We start from the raw sequence: 20,650 nt of genomic DNA, 5'->3' as shown, positions 1-20,650 counted from the left end.
CTACCTCAGATTTGTTTAATGTTTCTGCTGTTTTGCAAGTGTTTGTTGTGTTCTTAAAATAAAGAGTTGTTTAATTTACCAATTAACTTTCACTCAGGAGAAAAAATCTGCCTTTAAACTTGAAAGAAATAATGATTTTACATTTATCGTGATAATTATCGATATCGACTGATATGAAAATTTTTATCGTGATGATGTTTTTGGCCATATCGCCCAGCCCTACTACAACATGAAAAAGGCATCGAGCACAAGCTGATGTGCAGAGTGATGAAGGATGTTCAAAGGACAAGGAATGTCGTGGAAGTTGGTAATTACTTCTCCCTCCGTTGGACAGTGTGTGGAGAGAAGAACACTAGGGTGTTTCACTCTTCCATTAATATACTGTACAAGACCCATGTTTTAGAGCTGTGGTTGGCATAGCATTTTTTGGTTTTCAGCAGTTCTCTGTGTTTTCCGAAATAACTGGAGTAAATGATAACAGCATTTAAAGCTACGTATGTTGCAGGAGCTTTTGGGTGATGTGACTCACTGACCCTTCTTTGGCAGTTTGATTGAGGCAACACAGCCAGCCCATCCCATAGCTCGAGGTGGAACGACACCATGGGCCCTTCACAGGGCACTGGGGTCCTCCTGGGCACTGTTCCTGTGACTGGTTATGGCTGCTTCTGTCCTGATGGGATTGGTTAGTTGCACACAGGTGTATGTTTGGATCCAGGGCTTTTGTTCAAGGCTGTTTGTTGGTGGCTGGTACTCTGTTTTAAGCCTCACCACTGATCTGAAAGCTGCTACTGGGGAAGCCAGCCAATGAAGGAAAGGGGGAAGCCAAGCTTGGAATGGGTAGTAATTAAATGAGGGGTATGGCTCAGGGTTTGGAGCAATGTGAGCTGTTTCATTAGCCTTGATCCAGTGCTCTGGAGTGCTGTGGCTTGTGCAGAGGGCCAGTCGTGTCCTATAGAGCAACGCAGCCACTGTCAATTCATCTGGCATGCTGGAGTCAAACAATGCACACTACAAACTACTTGCATAGTGTGTAATCTTCAGGCTTTATATATAAAGCTCAGTTTTATTTATAGATGTGTTTTCACTTAACATTAAAGCTCCTTCTTGCGAGGCCTGAGCTAGAATTTGCAGATGGTCCTCTGCAATGGACCTTGAGTGATGGTCAGGAATTGAGGTGGCCTATGTACAGAAGTCCGTTCTGTCCTCATCCGAGAGGGTCGAGGTGATCTGGAGCCAGCCCTGACCAAAAAGAGGTGTACAGTAGGACTATACCCTGGACACACACCTGTGACACACAAGCTTGTGGAGACATCTCACAGATGCCAGTTACCCTACACAGTGCCTTTGGATGTTGGGAGCAACCTAAAGGAATTGCATTTGGATAAGGGAGAACATGCAAACTCCACAGAAAAAGTTCTGAGTCTGGATATGTCAGAATCCATAAACACCTCCTCACTGTTTTGCCTTCAGAGAATAACTTTTTTTACCCTCTACTGTTATAGCACCATGTACTGTAATGGTTAATTCCAAGTTCTACCTGCACCATGCAAACTTCCTTCTCAATGGGCATGAAACCATCATGAATCTGTGTATGGACAGCTTTTCTCTGTTCCAGGATGGAATCCTGACAGTCCCTGTTCTCATTTTCTCTGCATTGACAGAGGCACGGTGACATGCAGAATCGCATACAATATTTTTGGTGCTGAAACTGGGACAAAAGCTTTGTGTTTATACTGTGTTGAGCACTGTTTGTGTGTACAGTGGGCTCTGTATCAGCTGGAATATGCTGGCCTGTAGCCTGGTGAGGATTCTGGCATTAATCCAGATGATGGTTATGTTCTTGCGCCTCAAGATGTGAGGCTGTTTCAGATGTGAATTCCTCTTCACTGTGAAGTGGTGGCAGTTAGTGTGAAGTTAATAAACTGAGCTCTTGAGGTTTCAAGGGCTGCTGTGCAGCAGAGTGAAGAGTAATCCATTTCAATCCACACTGCGTTTACTGAGCTTGGAGTTGCCAGTGACAGTGACTTCTTCCCATGCAGTGTCTGACAGCGCGGAGCCAGTGGTGGAGTGCAGAAAGTTTATAGCTACGCATCAGGGTGTTCACATGGTTATTGGGCTGATGTAGATTAAAAAATCTTCTCTCCCTACCAAGTTCTCTTGGCTTCATATGTGAGCACCTGCTGTCACTGCACCGTAATGCACAGAGTTGGTAGGGCACATTTGTACGCTTTGTCTTGATGACATACAATGGCAACCAGAGAAAAGTGGAATATAACTGGGTAGAAACAAGTGGGGTTAGAAATTCAGGAGGTTTCTCCGTTTCTTTGATCGGCAGCCTGTGAAAAGCCTGACGCTTCATCTCCAGTGTCCGGGGCCTCTTTTCCCCTAAAGTGCCGATTTGCTCAGGGTCGTTTGTTCTCTCTGGACTGCAGTCTGGGGTCAAAGGGGGCAGCAGTGTGTGCATCAGCCAGCCACGTGGGAGTGATCCCGTATTAATTGCAGAGGCTCCAATGAGAGGGGACTGTGCCAGACTGCAGGAGGACATTCGTGCTGCCCTCCATTGACCCCTGATCTCATTGTTTGGCTAATGACTAACTACTGTACTGATTAAGATGGGCCAAGGTACAAGAACTGACCAGGTCTTTAGACAGCCTATGGTGATCTGATGATAAGGACTTACAAGGAGGATCTTGGGAATCTTATGTTAGTTCTTGGTGCTCTGTGCAGAGATTCAGCCTTGTCTGCACACTGACTTTCTCCATCTAGTATCCCTGTGCAAGGTTCAGGTGTCCCAGCAGGCGCAGGAGTAGCAGCTATGCTGTAGGTGCAGATTGCTTGGAGGCAGTGCTGAAATTTAATCATAGTGTCTCAGCTGTAAGACAAATGCTTAGTAAGTGTTTATTAAAGGGCTTTGTGTTTTTGAGAATGGAAAGTTCTTTGTCATCAGACTGACTTTTAAAAACATTAATTACAGTTTGCAAAGCGGAGATCTTGTGAAGAAGGTGTCATGTTGATTGTGGGGGCTCTGCGCAGCTGCACTGGGCCTGCACGTGGCCGGAGAGCAGAGCTGGCAGCACGGCGGTACCAGGCTGCTCAGGCGACTGTCAGCGGTGCTGGGAGTACTGGACACATGGGGTGCCGCATCCCCCTGTGAGGATGGAGGGGAGGAGTGTGGTGAACATGGGTTCCAGTTTCAGGTCGCAATTACACAGGTGACTCTTGCAAATGCCTGCTGTATAAATGTATTCTCTTCACAATGTTATTTCTTTTCGATGGATTTACCTGGCTGCAATATGGATTAAATAGAAAATGAATGTGCAGCTGTTCATCCCAGGAAGCCACATCCGACTGGAGATGCATTTGGCTGCTTGGTGGCACAGAAGTGGCAAGTCCTCGGAGAGGCTGGCAGCTTGTTGGTGCCGTTATGGCTTGTTACAGAGTCTGCAATGTGATTCAATAAGCGCTGCTTTGCTGGAGCAGGGCGACTTACTCCTAGCAGTCCTTGGACTCCTTTGTGCTGTTCCGATGAAATCTGAAGTCAGAGGTGCAGTAGACAGTGGACAGTAAAGTTCTGTGGATGTTCATGCAGAGTGGGAAAGGGCACAAGGGTGGGGTTTGAAGTTTGGCAAGAGACTAACCCTGTTACTAACAAAGCTTGCAATCAAAAGGAAGCCATTTGCCCCATCCAGCCCATTTGGTAGATTGATGACTAATTGATCCAAGACTCGCACCCAGCTGATTCTTGAAAGCAGATGCGGCATCAGCTTCAGCAACATGGCTAGGCAGACTTCCACAGCCCTGTGTAAAGAATTTCTTCCTATTCTTGGTTTGAAATGCACTTTCCTGGAGTTTTTTTTTCATTCATATATGGAGTTGTTCTCAATTGTTGCGGCTGTGCAGCATGAATATTGTTCCTGTAATATTGGAGGCCAGTGAACAGTAAAACCTAAACACTTTTGCATGTTATATGACTGACCTGCATTTAAAAATATTTCATGGGCAATGGAATGCTTAGCGCTTGTAGTGTTGACACCTTTACTCCATCATGTAGCACTGAGTGCAGAGGAACCAAGTAAAACAGGCCAGGATGGGAATGTCTTCAGATTCTCATTAGCACTGTTTGTCGTTGTCAGCGCTGACCCTCAAATGGGGGGGAAAAAAAAGATCTTTGAATACTTGCTTTCTTGATGTCTTCCCTGACAGGTGGCTCATTTTAATAAGCTTGTCTTTTTCTAGTGTTACGTGTTGATGTCACTACATCTTTTTTTTAAAGTGTTGGACTTCACAAACCTGGGACAGAGAATAGGTTTTCCCCGGAGTGTGGCAAGTAGACCACCAATTCATGTGACTAAGCTTTCTCCTTTTTTTAAAAAAAAAAGTACACAGATTTAACAATTTGTAAAAGCAAGGTCTTGTAACAACGTTTTCTGAGTTGCCTGCCTCCCTTCGGGTTCTTCTCTGGTCAGGCTGTTTATTTGCTGTGTATAATGGCATTGTATCGAAATCTACCACTGCAGGTTTTTCCAGATTTTTTAAAATTTTGCATCTATTTTTTTTTGCTACAAGAGGGAGCTCATTAAGTTTGGTGGTTGCCTCAGCTAGGGGTCGTCCATCTCCAGGAGTCCTCTGCTGTGGTTTCTCCAGGTCGCGCTCCTGTAGGCTCGGATGTCCGACAGATGACGTTTGAGAGCTTCTGCAGATGTAAAGGCCAGTTTTAGTACCGTAAAACACTGAAAACTCAGAGCCAAGCGCTTCAGGTTTTTCATCCACACAGTGGTGTTGGCTTTAGGTAGCTGTCTGTTAAAGACAAAGTTAGTTATGTCACTTAGATGTGAGTAGAATGTGTTCCGAGACGTTCACTAAGATATCATCTGTGGCAGACTAACATTGAAGCAAATGAGCATTATCTGCTGTGGCGAACTGGCCACATTTTGTTGTAGTTTAATAAAACTATTCTCTGGACGTTCGCCCTCCTGCAGTTTTCTTGGTTTCGGTAGGTGGTTTCTCAGTGGGATTAAATGGCCTGTGGCAATGCTCTGCGAGGTTCCCAGATCGTCCTCAGCAGCTGTGCCTGGTGGCTGGAGGGGCGAGGCGGGCTGGGTGCTTGTGGTGCCGAGCCTGCGCTGCCTAGCATCCCTCCCCTGGAAGTCAGCAACACCTCGGCCACTGCAGGGCTGCCTGGCACTGGGACCCTGCTCCCCGTCTGGCTCCCTCTGCCTACTGCTTAGCAACAGCGAATCAGCCAGATGGAGTTGGGCAAGTAGTTGGCCAATTAGACTAGAGGAGGGGAGTGTGTAGAATTTGAGTTAGCCGCGTCTGAGGGGAGGAGGGGGAGAGAGAAAGAGTTCATGTCCTTGTTTTGTTTTTCGCTGTCTGGTTCTGTAACCGGGGAAAGTTGTCAGGTTTATTAATAGCAGCCAGGCCCCTGATGGTGGTGCTCTGGTGGGCACAGGTGGGGTGTGACGGGCGCTCGCGCTTCACTGCTCTTCTCCAGAACTCCGGGATTATTTGGGGGAATTTTAGCACTGTTAGATGTTAAGTTTTCCTTTTGAGCCACGTAACGTGATGGATGCAAGAAGAAAGCACTTGAACAGAAGTAACTGGACATTGTCGTGCGGGGCGCGCCGGGGGAAAGGAGTCAGCTTTTTCTCTTCTCCTGCCTGCTGGAACCTGCTTTCTGCTGTTTTTCAGGCTCTTATTTTGAAAACTCATTAAAAACTTCTCTTCTTCTGTGTTGTGAAAGAACTAAGTGTTATTTAGTTTTTTCCTTGGAGACTTCAAACTTTTTTTTTTCCTGTTGTCTTGCGTTGAGAAACCTGGCTAAGTACCACTGTGCAGTGCAGAAGCTCTTGCTGTCCCGGTCTGCATTCTTATCTGGGGCTGGCTTGCTGTCCTGGGATGTCCTTCTGCCATTGAGGAGAACAGCAACTTGGGGATTTCTTGGTTTACTGATTCCCAGTTTCCTGAGCCAAGCCTAAGTACGGATGTGCTGTCCTGACGGCATGAGCAGTGGTGCAGAAACTTCGCACAGCAAATATGCACGGGAAGTGTGCTGGTGCTGAACGGTAAGGTTCTGGCCGGTGCGGAAAGCGAAGTGCTGGCGTTCCAGGATCTGTTTACAGATCACAAGTAGAGCAGGACCCTGCAGTACTGCAGCACTGGGTGGGGGAGGAAAAAGAGGGGGGCACTAGGACCAGACTATCCTGCCTGTGTTGCTGGCTCCCTACTGCTTAGCAACAACGAATCAGCCACACAGAGTGGGGCGAGCATCTGGCCAATGAGCGAGAGGGAGCGTGGTGTGTCTGAGTTTGATTTAGCCGCGTCTGAAGAGGAGAGAGGAGGGGGTTCAGGAGTGGTGGTGTGTCGGTGTGCATGCAAGTTCATGCCCTTGTTTTTATCGGCTGGTTTTATAACACTGGAGAGTTAAGTTCTCCGTTTTCGGTGGTCACTGCAGATTTGATAAGAATGCATAGTAGATGAAGTAGGGCATGTGTGTTTCGAAGATGAGTATTCTGCGTGGGTTGTCTGGAGTCTGGAGGAGAGCTTCTTCAGAGCGTATGATTGAAAGTAGAGCATGTTTATGAGTTTTTTTTTACTTTTGAATGAGATGTTTTTGTGCGGAGGTAAGGAATCTTGAGCACTGTGATCAGGTCCAGTATTTTTAATGGTGAATATGGAGTCCTGCTGCATTCCTCAGTGCAATCCCTGCACACTCTGCTATTAATACAAGGGAATTCCCCCCTCTGTACTGCAGTGCACTACTACTGCACCCCATCATTCCAATGAGGAGCATTAGCGCAGTCAAAAAACAAACCGACTGTCTTCTTCATGGTACCTTTAACATATGTGTAACTGAGCTCTTTGCATGTCAGCAATGTTTTACTAAAGTAACGCAATGTGACTTAATCTAAAACCAGCCCATTGCACTGGAGTCATGTTAGACCGGACCCTTTCATTTAAATTAAGAGGCTGCTGTACCTTTTTTTTTTTGCAGGAACAGAAAAGCATTTTTCTGTTTTCCTCTAATAATTAGCACAGATCCGATCAAAGCAAAATCAAGCTGAGGAAGGGCTGTTTAGATTTCTTCTAGACACCATCGAAATGCTGTGGAGTTGTGGGGCTGTCAGTGAGCACAATCCAGTCTGCTCTCGGGCAGTGGGTGACCCTGTCTGAAGCCCTGGTCCCGTCTCGGGATTGGAGACCAGTAAGTGAAGCTCAGGAAAGTGCTGAAAGAAGGCATAAATGCAAGTTGCCACGGGAGAAAGCTGTTGTGGTATTGCACACACCCATGTTGTTTATTCAGTAAACAAAGCTGGGCAACAAGTGCTTCTATAGGGGTGTGATTTTAGTACACCAAAGACTTTGTGTGCATCCTTGTAACAGAACTTCTCAGCCACCTGGCTGATTTCAGTGCACAAGACAACTCACAGGGCTCAAATGTTACATCCCGAAAGTAGTCACTTCTGATCATCTGTTTATAGAGATGGAGCATGATGGCAGGAACCCTGTTCCTACATCTGTAGGAGTAAGAGTGAGCTTGGCTGCCTTCTCGGACACCAGGCACTCTGATTGATCGTTGTGATCGCAGCAGAAAAGCTTTCCCGTTCTCCGAGAGGATGGTGAAAGGCAGAGTGGACAGGTGGACCTTTATCTAGTTTCCAGTCCCAGAGATCACTGGGTTCAGCTTTGTCACGGCAAAGGGGTCTTGTCTGCAGTGAAGCATGTGAAAACCTCACATCCGTGGTGCTGCTGGTGCCGGCCGAGCTCTGCCAGTCAGTATTGATTGACAGCATTGAGCGAGGAGACGCGCCCAGCAGTGCCAGTGACAGACGCATACCTTCCAGATGCTTTTGCTTCCACTACCTCAAATTAGAGCTGTTTTTTTTTTTTTAATCGTACTCCTATCCCATGTCATTACCCAACCCCTCGAGCTCTAAAAAATATTTTGCAAGCGCACGCAGCATGAAAACTTTTTTTTTTAGGTCAGAAAAAGTCTTGGGCATTTCCAAGGAGAACTAGGTTGTTTTCCTGCTATGATCGCTCCTCTCAGCGAGGAGTGGTGACAGTACAGCGACTGTGGCTTGGTGCTACAGCATTGGCGCCCTGTCCCATCACCCAGCCCTAAGCCTCCTGCCTGCCCCAGTGGGGTGTGGCACAGGCTGCAGCAGAAGGGGAACCTCGACGCACTGCCCTAAAGCGTATTTTATTTGTTCCCCTTTTACTAACTTCACATAAATCACTGCCAATTTTCCAGAACCCATTTCACAAACGTGTACTTGTGAACCTCTCTCCTGCCTGCAGAGCTTTGGGTTCAGGAGAGAGAGTTGAGGATACATTCAGTGTACCCACTCGGCAGAGCTCTCCAGAGTACTGGACTGTCGGTCCTAGAAGCAGAATGAGGAATACTGGAAGTTGTGTGTACAAATTAAACCACTTTCAGACAAGATAAAGGATGAGGGCACTTATTAAACAAGCAAAATAAATGCTTGTACGTTTTATCTGAGAATTTTTGCCATTAAGTTGACAAGTTTAAGTTGTATTGGATTTAAGTGTTTAAGTGTAACCTTTTTTGTAATGTCTTCTGGTTACTTTGAATTTTAAATGTCAAAAACTGGGCCAATGTCATTTTGGCTCAGAGGTCTACGCAGGGTGCTGCCCAGCATTCCTTTGGCTTCGTACTTACGGGTGGCATTGCACTTGCCACAGATGCCACTGGAGATGGAGATGTCAGCTCTCTGACCTGTTTCCACACACTTCCGTGCTGCAGAGAGTGTAGAGCTTTCATTCTTTGTAGGCTGGGAGTGCTAAGCAGTCGGGTTCACCTGTGTGTTTCAGCAGGTACGGAGGCAGTCTGGCACGCGGCAGCACTGCTCTGCCCCTGGCAGTGCGGTGCCACTCCCTGCCCGCGTGCCTCTTATTCATCAGATCGTGCCGATTGTGTGTCTGTGCCCCAGACAGAACTGGGATCAGCGCACGAGAAAGGGCTGTGAAACCGCTGCCTGCTGCTGCACAGTTACAGCCAGATGCCTGCACTGATTGGACAGGGTCGAGGAAGGACGTGCTGATTTGCTGAGTGAAAAATGAGCCCTAGGGACACTCCAGTAGTAAGAGCAGCCCTGCTTTTTCAATGGGCTCGGTTCCCTGTGGCACTGGGACCGAGTAGGAGTGATGGGATTCAGAACTGCTGAGAAAAGTCATCTCTGTCTAGGCTGCTTGATCTGACTGTTTACAATACCTTTTCCTTTACTGAGATGGACAAGTGTGGGTTCAAATTCTGATAAGTGATCATGTTTTTTTTTACACTGCAATGATTTACACTATCAGATGATTTTCTTAAAGAAATTGTCTATTCTCATCTTGTTTTGCAAGGAAATGCAGCATCTCTAAAATAGATTGAAAACATGGGAGCACCTGTGACATGAGTAGAGAATATGTCAAAGTGTCATTTAAAACAATCATTAACTTTCTCTTGGCATGCAGTAGAAATGTGAGGTGCCAGGCTCTTCTCTTCACTCCGTCTCATACGGGTGAAAGGTCTACTAAGGAGGATCTCATTCTCTCATTCCACAGCTACAGGTGAAGGCAGCTGTGTCCGGATGGGACAGGAGCCTAAGGTGTGGTATGCAGCTGAGGCTGTAGGAGTTTGCAGTAACCCCCTGTCCCACCTTTCTTCCCTCCTGCTTGCCTTGGCTCATGGGGAGCACAGTTTCTTTTTTTGAGGCTCTGTTCCTCTAAAATGTCGTTGGTTTTTGAAAGCACATTTCTTCAAACCTATGTTTTGATCCCTTGATTTGCCGTAGAGAGCAAAAAGGGAAGGCACAAGGACCCAGAGCATCCTGCTCCCCCTGCATGCCTACTGCTTAGCAACAACCAATCAGCCCAATGTTTTTGGGGAGCCAGTCAGCCAATTACACGCAGGGAGCGCACGTTTGGGCTCCCGAGTTGGAGTGAAGTCTGGAAGAGAAACAACACGTTTGGACTGAGCCCTCCCTGCTTCAGCACAGGGAAGACTCCCTGCTGTCAATGGGGGACATTTCAGGAAAGATTGGAAATGAAACCAAAAAAAAGAAAAGTTAAAATTCTGGGTGGTGTTAACAGAGTGTGCTGGGCTGATTCACTAATTTTGCAAATGTATGCTTTTCTACCATATAAATTATGCATTTAAGGCTATTAGTATGATGATTTGCATTGCGTCCCTGTGGGAACCAGAAATATCTCTGTGATAACTGCATCTTGAATTGGTAATGGTTTTTAAACACGATTGCTGAACTTCATGTGATACTTCACAGCAGACAGACTGTAGTGCACGTTAGGCCATGTCTGTGTCCTATAACTCCAGGGTATTGAATGACTTCTGCCTTGTTTGCCTTTCACACGGCGCTGTGCTTGGGCTGGGAGCTAGATGTCTGGCTGCCTGGCTTTTTGGACCTGTCCAGTCAGTTTCCTTCTGCTTTCCCTTGGTCTCTATGACCGGACCAGTTTGCCTTGATTTGTTTTTATGCTCTCTGCAACAGAGGGCTCGTTGGTATGTTTATTTTCTTTCAATTATTTACTCATATAGGTTTGAAAGAAGTGGTCTTGGTGAGATTTCTATTCTGATGTTGGAAAGAACTCCCGAGGTCTGTGTACGTTACACCAGGATTCTCATACCAGCAATGTGGGACATTTGCTAGGTGTGGAAGCCTTCAGTCTGCTTTCACTGGAATGCACCTGTAGAACACGACAATGCAGCAGTTAAACTCCCTCCACTGTGCTGGTGCGTCTGAGGAGAGCTCGGGAGCTGGAGAGCCGGTCTCCGGGGGAGCGCTGCCCTGTTCTCCTTGAGGAGCGCTCGGGAGCCAGAGAGCCGGTCTCTGAGAGCTGCCTGGGATGCTGCAGGCTTCCGTATGCGCACCCCCAAGCACACCCGGCCTGCGCATGCAGATCCTCGGTCTGTTTAAAGAAGTGTACATGCTTCCACTTAATACCTCAGTGCAGTGGCTGTGCATTGAATTTCAAATTTAAGATGGATCTATAAATGTCTGAGATGATGCAGCATCTCTTTAAAACTTTGCTTTGAGACTCTTTGTTTTGTACACATTTCTAATTATAGACTTCCTTTGTGTATGGCTGCTGCACACCTTCACCTTCATGAAAGAGAACTACATCTGTCCATCATCTCATCTTGTTCCAGTACCTTCAACTGGCTTTTTTTGCATCATGTCCTTGATTGCTGCTTCCTTGTTTTAAATGTGGCTCCGTCTTGTGCCTGTGTATTTGAACATTTGTGTCTGTGTACGCACACTAACCTGTGGGGTTACTGCGGGCAGTAGTACATGTGTTTGGGCTTTGATCCCTGACAGGTGACCTGATAAGTAGCCCAGCTCTGGGAGAGCCAACTGGAAGAGGGGCAGGCAGTAGTGACAACGGGCTCTTTCCACACTTTTTTCTGTCTTGATCTGTGCTCGGTTTCTTCTTTCCTATGGCCTTTGTGTAATATATTATGATAACCTGTTCGTTGTTCACTTTGCTGCCCCCTGAATTCTAGTTTGCTACACACACAGCATACAAATTAGTATTTTAAAATCCACCGTGTTCCACGGGTTCCTTGTTGTTGTTGTTGTTGTTGTTGTTATAAGGTACTGTCTAAAAGGGGAACTGCAGTCCCAATTTCTCAGACTGGTTATTAAATCTCATTGATAAACTAAATTTGTTGACGTTATAGAAGAATCTTACAAATTTTGAATTTGAAAATCGTGACCTTTGTGAAAGTACAGTAAGTTGTGAAGTGATGTGGCCTGTCCCACTCCCCAGTCACTGTGATGACTGATTTAATGGGATGGACAAGAAGTACAGGTTGTGCAGCAGACATTTCACTGCAGAAATGTTCCTATGTGATCTGCATGTGGAGTTAACAAGTAGTATTTGTTGACAAACCCGTCTCGAAATTGAGTGATATTTCTATTGGTTTAGAAGAGAAGTATTCACAAGCCCACTTCTTTACTGTGTAATAAGGACACAGCACATCACCGGAGGTTATGTTGCCTCGTTCTGAATTGAAGCATATGGTAATGCACCAGGAAATTGTCTATTTTGTGATGTAAATTGGAGGAATGTACTGTGTATATATTGCTTTCATTGCGGTTTAAAATACACTCATCAATGCTGATTTTTTTCCCAACCCTGAATTATAAAAATATTATTGTAGTTCCCCTTTAATTAAAAGGAACACTAATGTAGAACATTTGAACTTGTAGTTAATAAAACTAGTAGTCTTCCAGCCTCACTGGTCTGTGCAGTTAAAATGGTACCAGTCACTCCTGGTTCTGTTCCAACTCTGCTCCTGGTGCTCTGGTCACTGGTGGGATCTGGCCAGCGGGGCCCAACGCGGGGCAGGCTCTGGTCACTGGGGCCCCACGCAGGGCAGGGGGGCCATGGAGGGGTGGGCTCTGGCCAGCGGGGTCCTGCAGAGTGGTCAGCTGTGAGATGACCACAGGTGTGTGCTTGTGAGAGAATGCAGAGCCATGTGCAGTCATTAGCACATTCCTCTCATTCTGGCTCCGCTGTACTGTGTGCTGCCAGTCCCACATGCTGCATGTTTCTGAATTGCTGAATAACTCTGTAGGAGGGCTGGGAGAGGACGGGAGCAGCCAGACAGTCTTGGTATTAGCATGGGAAAACGGCTTATTTGGTGCAATTTTTCGTTTACAAATCTGTTTGTCTCTGCAGGTCTCTGGTGATCATCAGTACCTTGGACGGGCGGATCTCTGCCCTGGACCCAGAGAATCAGGGTCGGAAGCAGTGGGACCTGGACATGGGTTCAGGCTGCCTGGTCTCCTCCAGCCTCAGCAAGCCAGAGGTAGCCCTACTGACACATTCCATGCATACTGTATGCCAGCTGCCCAAAACCCAGCCCTTGCAGCCTTGCATACCAAACTAGCACAAGTGTTCTAGTGAGCTCAATTATCACAAACTATTTATTCATGATGGACACTATATAACATTTAAAACAGTTCAAGGTGCTTTGTGGGAATAAATGTGTCCAAAACAACAATCCAGACATGAACTATCCATAAAACATAACCACCAGTGAAATCTAAAGTTTAAATAAAGTGTTTTAGGAGGTACTGACAGTGTTGCTGTAAAGGTCCTTTTCCCCATTGTGGTCAGACTGCCCATTCAGAGCCCTATAAGGACTCATTAGGTTCTGGAGTGGAAGAACAAGACCAGAGCTCTTGTCCCAGTGTTTAAGATCAGAATAGTAAGTTAAATAACATGGCTGTCAATGGACCCTGGTCCGGAAACGTTCCTCACTCAGGACTTGGGAGTGCTTCCTCCTGCAGTGTCCTTTTCTACACCTGCCATTTGCTTTTAATTGAGAAACTGAGGCACATTCACCGAGTCAATACCCCTCTGCTGGATCAGTTTCTTCCCTCCTTTCTCAGCAATTTCCCTGCAAGTCTTGGCTGCGGTGTCGATGTTCTTCAAGCAGAGATTCTGTGATTCATAGTACATCAGAATATCATTTTCTGTTGCATCTCTTCAGAGCGAGGTTGGGGGCTCACCCAGCTCTGCGTAGCCTGCTCATGTTAACGATTGGATAAGATAAGGAACAGACATTATTGCATATGTCATTTTTATAGTTTGCAATTCTCGGTGTAGAGATATCTGCAAATGCTTTCTACATACGAATGAATGCAGCTGTTGTAAGGGAGTCCCGTGCAGACGACACCATTGAGAGATGACTGGAGGAGGACTGGGCCTCCAGAAGGAGCAGGAGAGGAATAGCTGAGCTCCCTTCAGGGTGGAGAGAGGCTCATGATGATTCGAGCAAGGGACTTAAAAAGTGTGGGGCTGGTTTGTCAAAACTCCAAGACCCAACCTCTCCTGTGTTGCAAATACAGTTTTCAGTCTGGGGAAAAAAGCAGTAGTTTTTGAATTGGTACTTTACCATCTTTTTTGAGATCCAGTTTTTATTTAGGGGAAAATATAGAACCAAAGGGTAATAAATGACAATCTTATTGTCTGGCATTAAGCATTCCCCCTGTTCTCAAAGCTAATTACCTTCACATATCCAGATATCCCTCCCTGCTCCCTATACCTCGCAGCTCAACACATGGCTGTACCTGGGGTGGATTATGTTTGAAAAGTATTTGCAGCTCTCTCCAGCCTTGAACAGTCTTTTCCCCGGCTCTTTGGACCTGCATAACGTGAAGCTCTCATCTATAAAGTTGAGAAAATGGGTAAAGGTGTATTCCATACTGACAAGAAAAGCAACGGGACACACTTTTGGTATACCTGAAAAAGGCTACACAACCCAAAGGAAAAGCATCTGGGGAAAGTTCTTTTTTTCTTCTGTGTTGGACTCATCCACTGCGTTCGAACAGTACCACAAATGGCTCATTCCTCTTGAGATTTTCAGCTCTTATTGTGCTCCGGCTCTGCAAGTGATTTCCCTGTCATTCTTTGGGGGACAGTGCTAGCGAGAGCTTCTGGTGGCTCGTCACCCCTGAGCTCTCCTGGTGTAAGGAGGCCCCAGTCTGCAAAGCTATGAGAATCGAAAGGCCACTTTCTACTCGTCCAGTCTGTTAGCAGCCCATTTCCTGCACTGTTTTCACACATCGGCTGTTCCTTCACTTAAATTGCTAGTGTTTTTTTTTAGTACTTGTTAGTCTAGAAGCATTTTTGTGTCTGCAGAGATGAGTAGTCAGTTTCCTGTGTGATGTCAGCTCTCCAGCTGCAAGCACCTTATCTCATTCGCACTGTTTGTTTGCACATGCCTGCGTGATGGAGAGATTAGGAAAAGAGCTGCTTGCTGAAATTAACTGTGGTCATACACCTCTCTGTTACTCACTTGCTTCCAAACCTCAGCTCTGTCATTCACTGTGCAGGTGCATCCCAGGCCAGTGCAGGACTTCACTCTTACTGCCTTCACTTACTTAACCTTTATTGGCACTGGTTTAATCATTAGGACCTCCACCCAAGAGAAAAATATTTTAACTTTTGTTTTTGTTTTTGTTTTAACTTTTTTTTGTAAAGGTTCAGATTGCAGTTTATTCCCAGCTACAGCTTCCCTTCTGTTGCCAGATTAAATAGGAAAGCTGATAAATTGTTCTTCACTCCCTGCAGTTAAATTCTCTTCTCCTCCTTACCGGTTTATAATGGATAATTCTGATTTACTAGATTTGAAATGTGTGACGGGTACAGTAAATGCATATGGTGAACATCTTATTTAATGTCCTGAAAGCTGGGTTTTTCCTATATTAAAAGTTGAGATATTGAAATTGTGTAAAATCCAAACAGGTAGATACAGTATGTATGTCTGTGTATAAGGCATACATGAGTTTTGACTTTGCTCCTCCAGTACTGTTGGAGGGAAGCATATACAGACTTTCAGTCTTTGCTTATTGATGAAATATTTTAGATTTATCTTGATTGAGTGGTGACTTGTACACTAGAATGACTTTGACTGGTGCATAATGACTATATTGCCTCATTAATCAAAGAAATAGATTAAATGCAGGTAATGAGAGGATTTAACCTGTTGAATCATGAAATCAACGTTTTCCTGCCATTGGCTGGTTGAAGGCTGCACCAAGTCTGTGCGCTGTCACTTCTGTGCAGACCAGCCTGATAGACATTCAGGAGTGCGATACTGGCTTGCGGAGCACCAAAGATGCACAACACTTGATGGGGAAAGTACACCAGTGTCGTGTCTCTTCTGACCTCCGCTTGTAGAGATTAATGGTAATGTGACAGCACTGGTGATGTCCCAGGTCCTCACGTGCTCCTGACGTGACAGTATTCCAGCTGCAGAATATACAACCCTATGCCACTCATGCCACAACAGGTTTCTTGCAGAGCGTTAGATGAGAAGGTCACAGTGCTCTGGATGCCTGGGTTTCCAGGTTCGAGTAGCATTGAACGGGTGGCTTGGAACACGTGCCCTTTCACACGTCGCTCTCCGAGAGAAGATTCCCACAAGAAGAGGAAAAACCACCGGCTGCGGAGAGTCACAGATGCACCTCTTACATTGATTTCATCGGTTTTCTATCCGCTTCCTCAAATGTAGGGTTGCAGGGGAGCCAGGGCCAATCTTGGCAAGAAATGGGCACAAGGCAGGGCACAGCCTGGACAGGACACCAGTCCGCTGCAGCACAGACACCAGGATTCAGACAAGCACACACTTGTGCCGCGGGCTCGTTTCCCAGAAGCCAATTAATCTACTACCAGTATGTTTTTGGACTGTGGGAGAAAAGCAGAGCCCATGGAGGAAACCCACACGAATATGTGGACAACATCCAAACACCACTCAAATAGCACCCCAGGTTTGGAATTGAACCCAGGCCCCCAGCACTGCGATTGCACCGCAGCAATACTAACTGCTTTGCCATTGTGCCACCCTGCAGTCCCTTTTGATCAGCCCTTTTCACGACAAAAATGAGTTTTCCTGTCTGTTCTGTAAAATTTCAGTACAGATTTTTCAAAAAGACTAGATTTTCCTGATAACTTTGTAGATTGCTGTTATGTTTCCATTAGAGTTTAAACAAGCATGTAGAAGATATCTTCTGTGCATCGGACTAACCTAAGAGACCCAAGTGCCTGGTGCTGCCCCCTGCTGTCCTGTTGGCTGCTAGGCACCTTTAATGCCTTGATTTTTTTTTCTTTGCCTTTTTCTTCCTGAAAGTTACCTCTGCCTTTATTTCAGTGGCACTTTTATGTAAAACAAACGTGCATTTTACCCATTACTACAGATGGGAATTTTCCAGAAATTATTTTAGTGACATACATTACCAGAACTAGTCAACACCCTTGGCTTTTTTGTTAGTTTTAATTCAGATCCCTGTATAAAGTATATTTTCTTCTAATGCTCATTGCAGTCAACTACATTTAGAAAACAGGGGGCCTTACAGTATGCTTTAAACATTGTCTGTTGCATCTAGTAAATCAAAAAGGTGAGGTTTACAAAGGGATGGGGAATTATCCACGAACAACCCAGTCTTTCCTGTGTGCCCATTTCTTCTTTAGCGGTTCATCTTTCAGGAGTACACTTTCACCTCTCGGAGGACTTTTCAGTCATTTAGACATTCCCATATTTATTGAAACCGTAATTAATGCAGGTAATACAGGTTGTAATAAAGAACGGGCCTCAGTCTGTATAGATGAACGTCTTATTGCTGTCTGCTTAACGTCTTCTAAATACATTTCTTTAAAACCAGAGACTGCCTGACAGAATTGCAGTAATTAGATCACCGCCAGCACAGATACAAAGGCACTTTGCTACTGCACATCAGGAACAAATTCTGCCTGAAATTAAACTGTTTTAACAATCTCCAGTAAATTATTTGATCTCCGCTCATGGACTGTTGATGGTCTGGGGTTGGAACAGGTTGGCTTAGCAGAGCTCTGCTCCTAACGTCACATTAAACTCCTCATTCTTCTCTTATCCCTCTCTGCCCACTGTTCTTTCATCTAGATCTGATCTGCTTGAGTGTTGAACTTGAACTTCAGTCTCACAATAGTCTTCTTTCTGCCTGGCAAAGCATGTGATTCCAGCCTGAAGAGAGGTCTGTGAAGCTCAGCTTGTGAGGCATGGCTTCTTTCATTTTTCTGCCAATACATTTTGACAGCTCTTTATTGCTCTTTATTTGGGCTATTTTGTTTTTGTGAAAGGTTTGATCATAGCAATCTTGATTGTCCAGTTTGGTGGGGGAGCTGACAGAGCAGGGGTCCTATTCAGAATTAGCTCTAGATCTTTAAAGTTTGTAGCTCAGGGAGATGTTTCACTCTGACAGGTATTTTTGTTCTGCTTTTTAAGCAGTTTCTAACCTGTCTCTTCAAACGCCAGTAACCTCATACTGTTGCCTGCTCGGAGTGGGCACTGATTGGCTGTGAGCTCCAGCTACCCCTGGCGTTTTGTAACCAGGCAGTTTGATTCGTAAGCCCTGTCCTTGAGACACCAGTCTGCTTAGTGATTAGGGGTCTGGCCAATGCCATTGGCTCCTGCCGTGGAACCGAAATAAAGTCTTTACCTATGGGGGTGTGAGGAATGTGGCGAGTGCAGTGGATAAACAGCAAGTCTGCAAACCCACTGTCACTTCAAAGAGATAGGAGCCCAGCCAATCTGGAGTGAGTCATGATGTGCAGGATTAGGATGAGGTAATGCTCCAGCAGAGGGTGATGTCATTGCTTGGCCCAGCCCCTCCCCCAGCTCTGCTGTGCATGCCTTCGGAGGAGCCCTGTGCTGCTGTCATCCTGAGGACAGGCTGGCCCTCGATCACCCTGCGCTGGAACTCCTCACCTCCTTACTCAACCACTGCTCACTGAGGTCAGGCTTCTTCCTGATGACCTGGGCTCTGTAGGCAGGCAAAAATAATCACTTTTCATGTTCTGTGTTATTCTACTAACTAGTATCTGACTTAATACTTTCCCCTGCTTTTTTGGATCTATCCACAGAAATGTCAAAGTGTATCTCAATTTAAGCTAAGTTAGTTGTACTGCATTGTTACAGTCTCTTCAGAAACGCAATCAGACCTCACAGCCCCCATGAGGATCCTATTCAGCGATCAGAACTGCTATTCCTTTTCAACTATTAAACAATACAGTCTCGTTGTAGGAAATTTACAATTGTAGATGGTCTTGGGTTCTGTTAATACTTGAAATTAATCATTTAGAAAGCTGCTTATTCTGAATTACCGCACTATTACAGAGTGTGCTGCACTACCAGGTACACAGGAATAATTAAGAGTCCGATCTACTCCAGGGTAGGCATGCACAGAAGGCACCCCAGCCTAGAATCGAACCCCTGTAATTTAACAGTGATGAGCAGTAGTCGGGACTTGTGACATAGATGCTGTGTGTTTGTATCCTTGTCTCCCTGCTGTGACCAATGCTGTTGTTCTCTTTGCCAAAGGAACTTTACCTCCCAAAGGATCCTGTCTATCCAGCTGTGCACATGGTGATGGGCTCCTTTCAAGTCAGGGAGCAGAATCGCATTCTCTCTGTCTGCTTAATGATACCGAATCTAGACTCAGCTATGGACTTGACCATTTATATTACAACACTTTGTAGTTACTGTATATAAACCTTTCTTTCAATAACAGATGGATCACAGTTTGTAACTGGTCAGCAGAGTAATTACAATTTAGGATAAAATTACACAGCAGTATAATGGACACGAACCACAATAACGTGGTATTTAATAGAGTAACCGAGTTTACCACAATCCTTGAATAGCTGCAAGGTTTTTTTTGTAGAAGGGATCTGTCGATTTAGACATGCTGTAGCACTTATTAAAGTTTTATGTTGCACTGTATCAACATAAAGGTAACGAGGAGGCAGTTCAGCTCGTCTTGCTTCATTCCCTAGACTTCCTTATTCTGTGGACAGGCTGTCCTACACCGTGCGTGTCTCCCCAGGCCCCCATCAGACACTAACATGTTTTGCTGTAGCCAGCCTGTCTAGGCTGTCAGGGTAAATTCAGTCTGACAAGTGCGTCAGTGCACAGTCCGCGCTGTGCGGCCGATGTGTCTGCCGTCTGTGTGCAGTCAGGGGTGTGCTGATGCGTCCCGGGACTCCGGCACTAGGCCGTATCTCTGCCACGCTTTGCACTTCGCGCCCAGACTCGTGAAAAATACAGGGTTAGTGTGCGCAGTACCTGCAGCCAGTCGTCCCTGTTCTGTGTTACTAGGAGCTGGAGGCTGAATCAAACGCCTGTTAAAAATGGCAAGGGCGTTTAGCTAATAGTGTAATTCAGGGTCTTTTCATCTTCTCAAAGAAAGGTCTTCAAATCAGAAATTGTTCTTCTTTGACTCCTTGGAAATAGACTGTGGTACACCCTCCTCTACCCTTTTGCCTGTGCTAAAGATCCATTTTGAGAGGCTGAAGAGCCCGTTTGGGGTAGAGCTCTGCTGCACTGGGAGCATGTCTGGACTCAGTCTCCAGTACCGAGTCTTTCACAGGTTGACTGCATTGATGGATCTTCTGACAAATGCACTCCTTCAGTGTTTTGTAGGAAACTTGTAGCTCTCCCGCATTGGAAAGGCAAATGAAGTCTTGCTGTCCTCCTTAGACTATATTCTCCCTCATTTTTTTTTCTAGCATTTATAGTGTTTTCTCCTCTGTTGTTTCTAGTTAAAGTACATAATCCCTAGATATAAACTTCAGGGCACTTTGTTGAACTCCATTACAAGGGCAGATTATGAATTAATTAAAAAAAAGAGCAGGAAGGATATAGACTTCACTGGTGAGGGTGAACATCTGACGATGCTATCGGTAATGTAGAATGACACATTATTAACTCTTTGAGATAATCTCTGAATCTCTGTGGTCCTGAATGAAAGCCATTATGAAGTAACAGGTTAAGCTGGATTCCGCTGTAGATTTTATCTGGGATAAAATGAGCAGGATGACTCACTGCCTTGCTATTTAAATTCCTTGTTAAAACCTCTTACTACCCAATCAGTGGCCAGTATGGTGTGTAGTCATGCTGTCTTAGTGTGAACAGATGACATCAGCCATTATTACTACATTTTAAAGCACCAGTTCAAAGCAGCTATACAGGAACTCCATGCACTTAAAATTCTCATGGGGGGAAGGATGCTAAAATCTCAGTTTGAAGCTAAATTTAAAACTATGCACTGTACAGAGCTAAACTTTTTACTTTTCTAAG

The 20,650-nt window shown here is 45.5% G+C and overlaps 1 protein-coding gene across 1 annotated transcript in view; it reads left to right on the top strand.

Annotated features, from left to right (window-relative positions):
* The window catches only part of eif2ak3 (eukaryotic translation initiation factor 2-alpha kinase 3), a 52,034-nt gene that overhangs the window by 6,494 nt on the left and 24,890 nt on the right, over positions 1-20,650 (top strand). The window contains exon 2 of the mRNA XM_088924446.1: positions 12,709-12,838. Coding sequence (XP_088780572.1) covers positions 12,709-12,838 — 130 coding nt within the window. The remainder of the gene's footprint in view (positions 1-12,708; positions 12,839-20,650) is intronic.

The sequence above is a fragment of the Atractosteus spatula genome, chromosome 1 (assembly GCF_055471065.1).
Source record: "Atractosteus spatula isolate fAtrSpa1 chromosome 1, fAtrSpa1.hap1, whole genome shotgun sequence".
Classification (NCBI taxonomy): domain Eukaryota; kingdom Metazoa; phylum Chordata; class Actinopteri; order Semionotiformes; family Lepisosteidae; genus Atractosteus; species Atractosteus spatula.
This window is presented reverse-complemented; position numbering and strand designations above follow the sequence as displayed.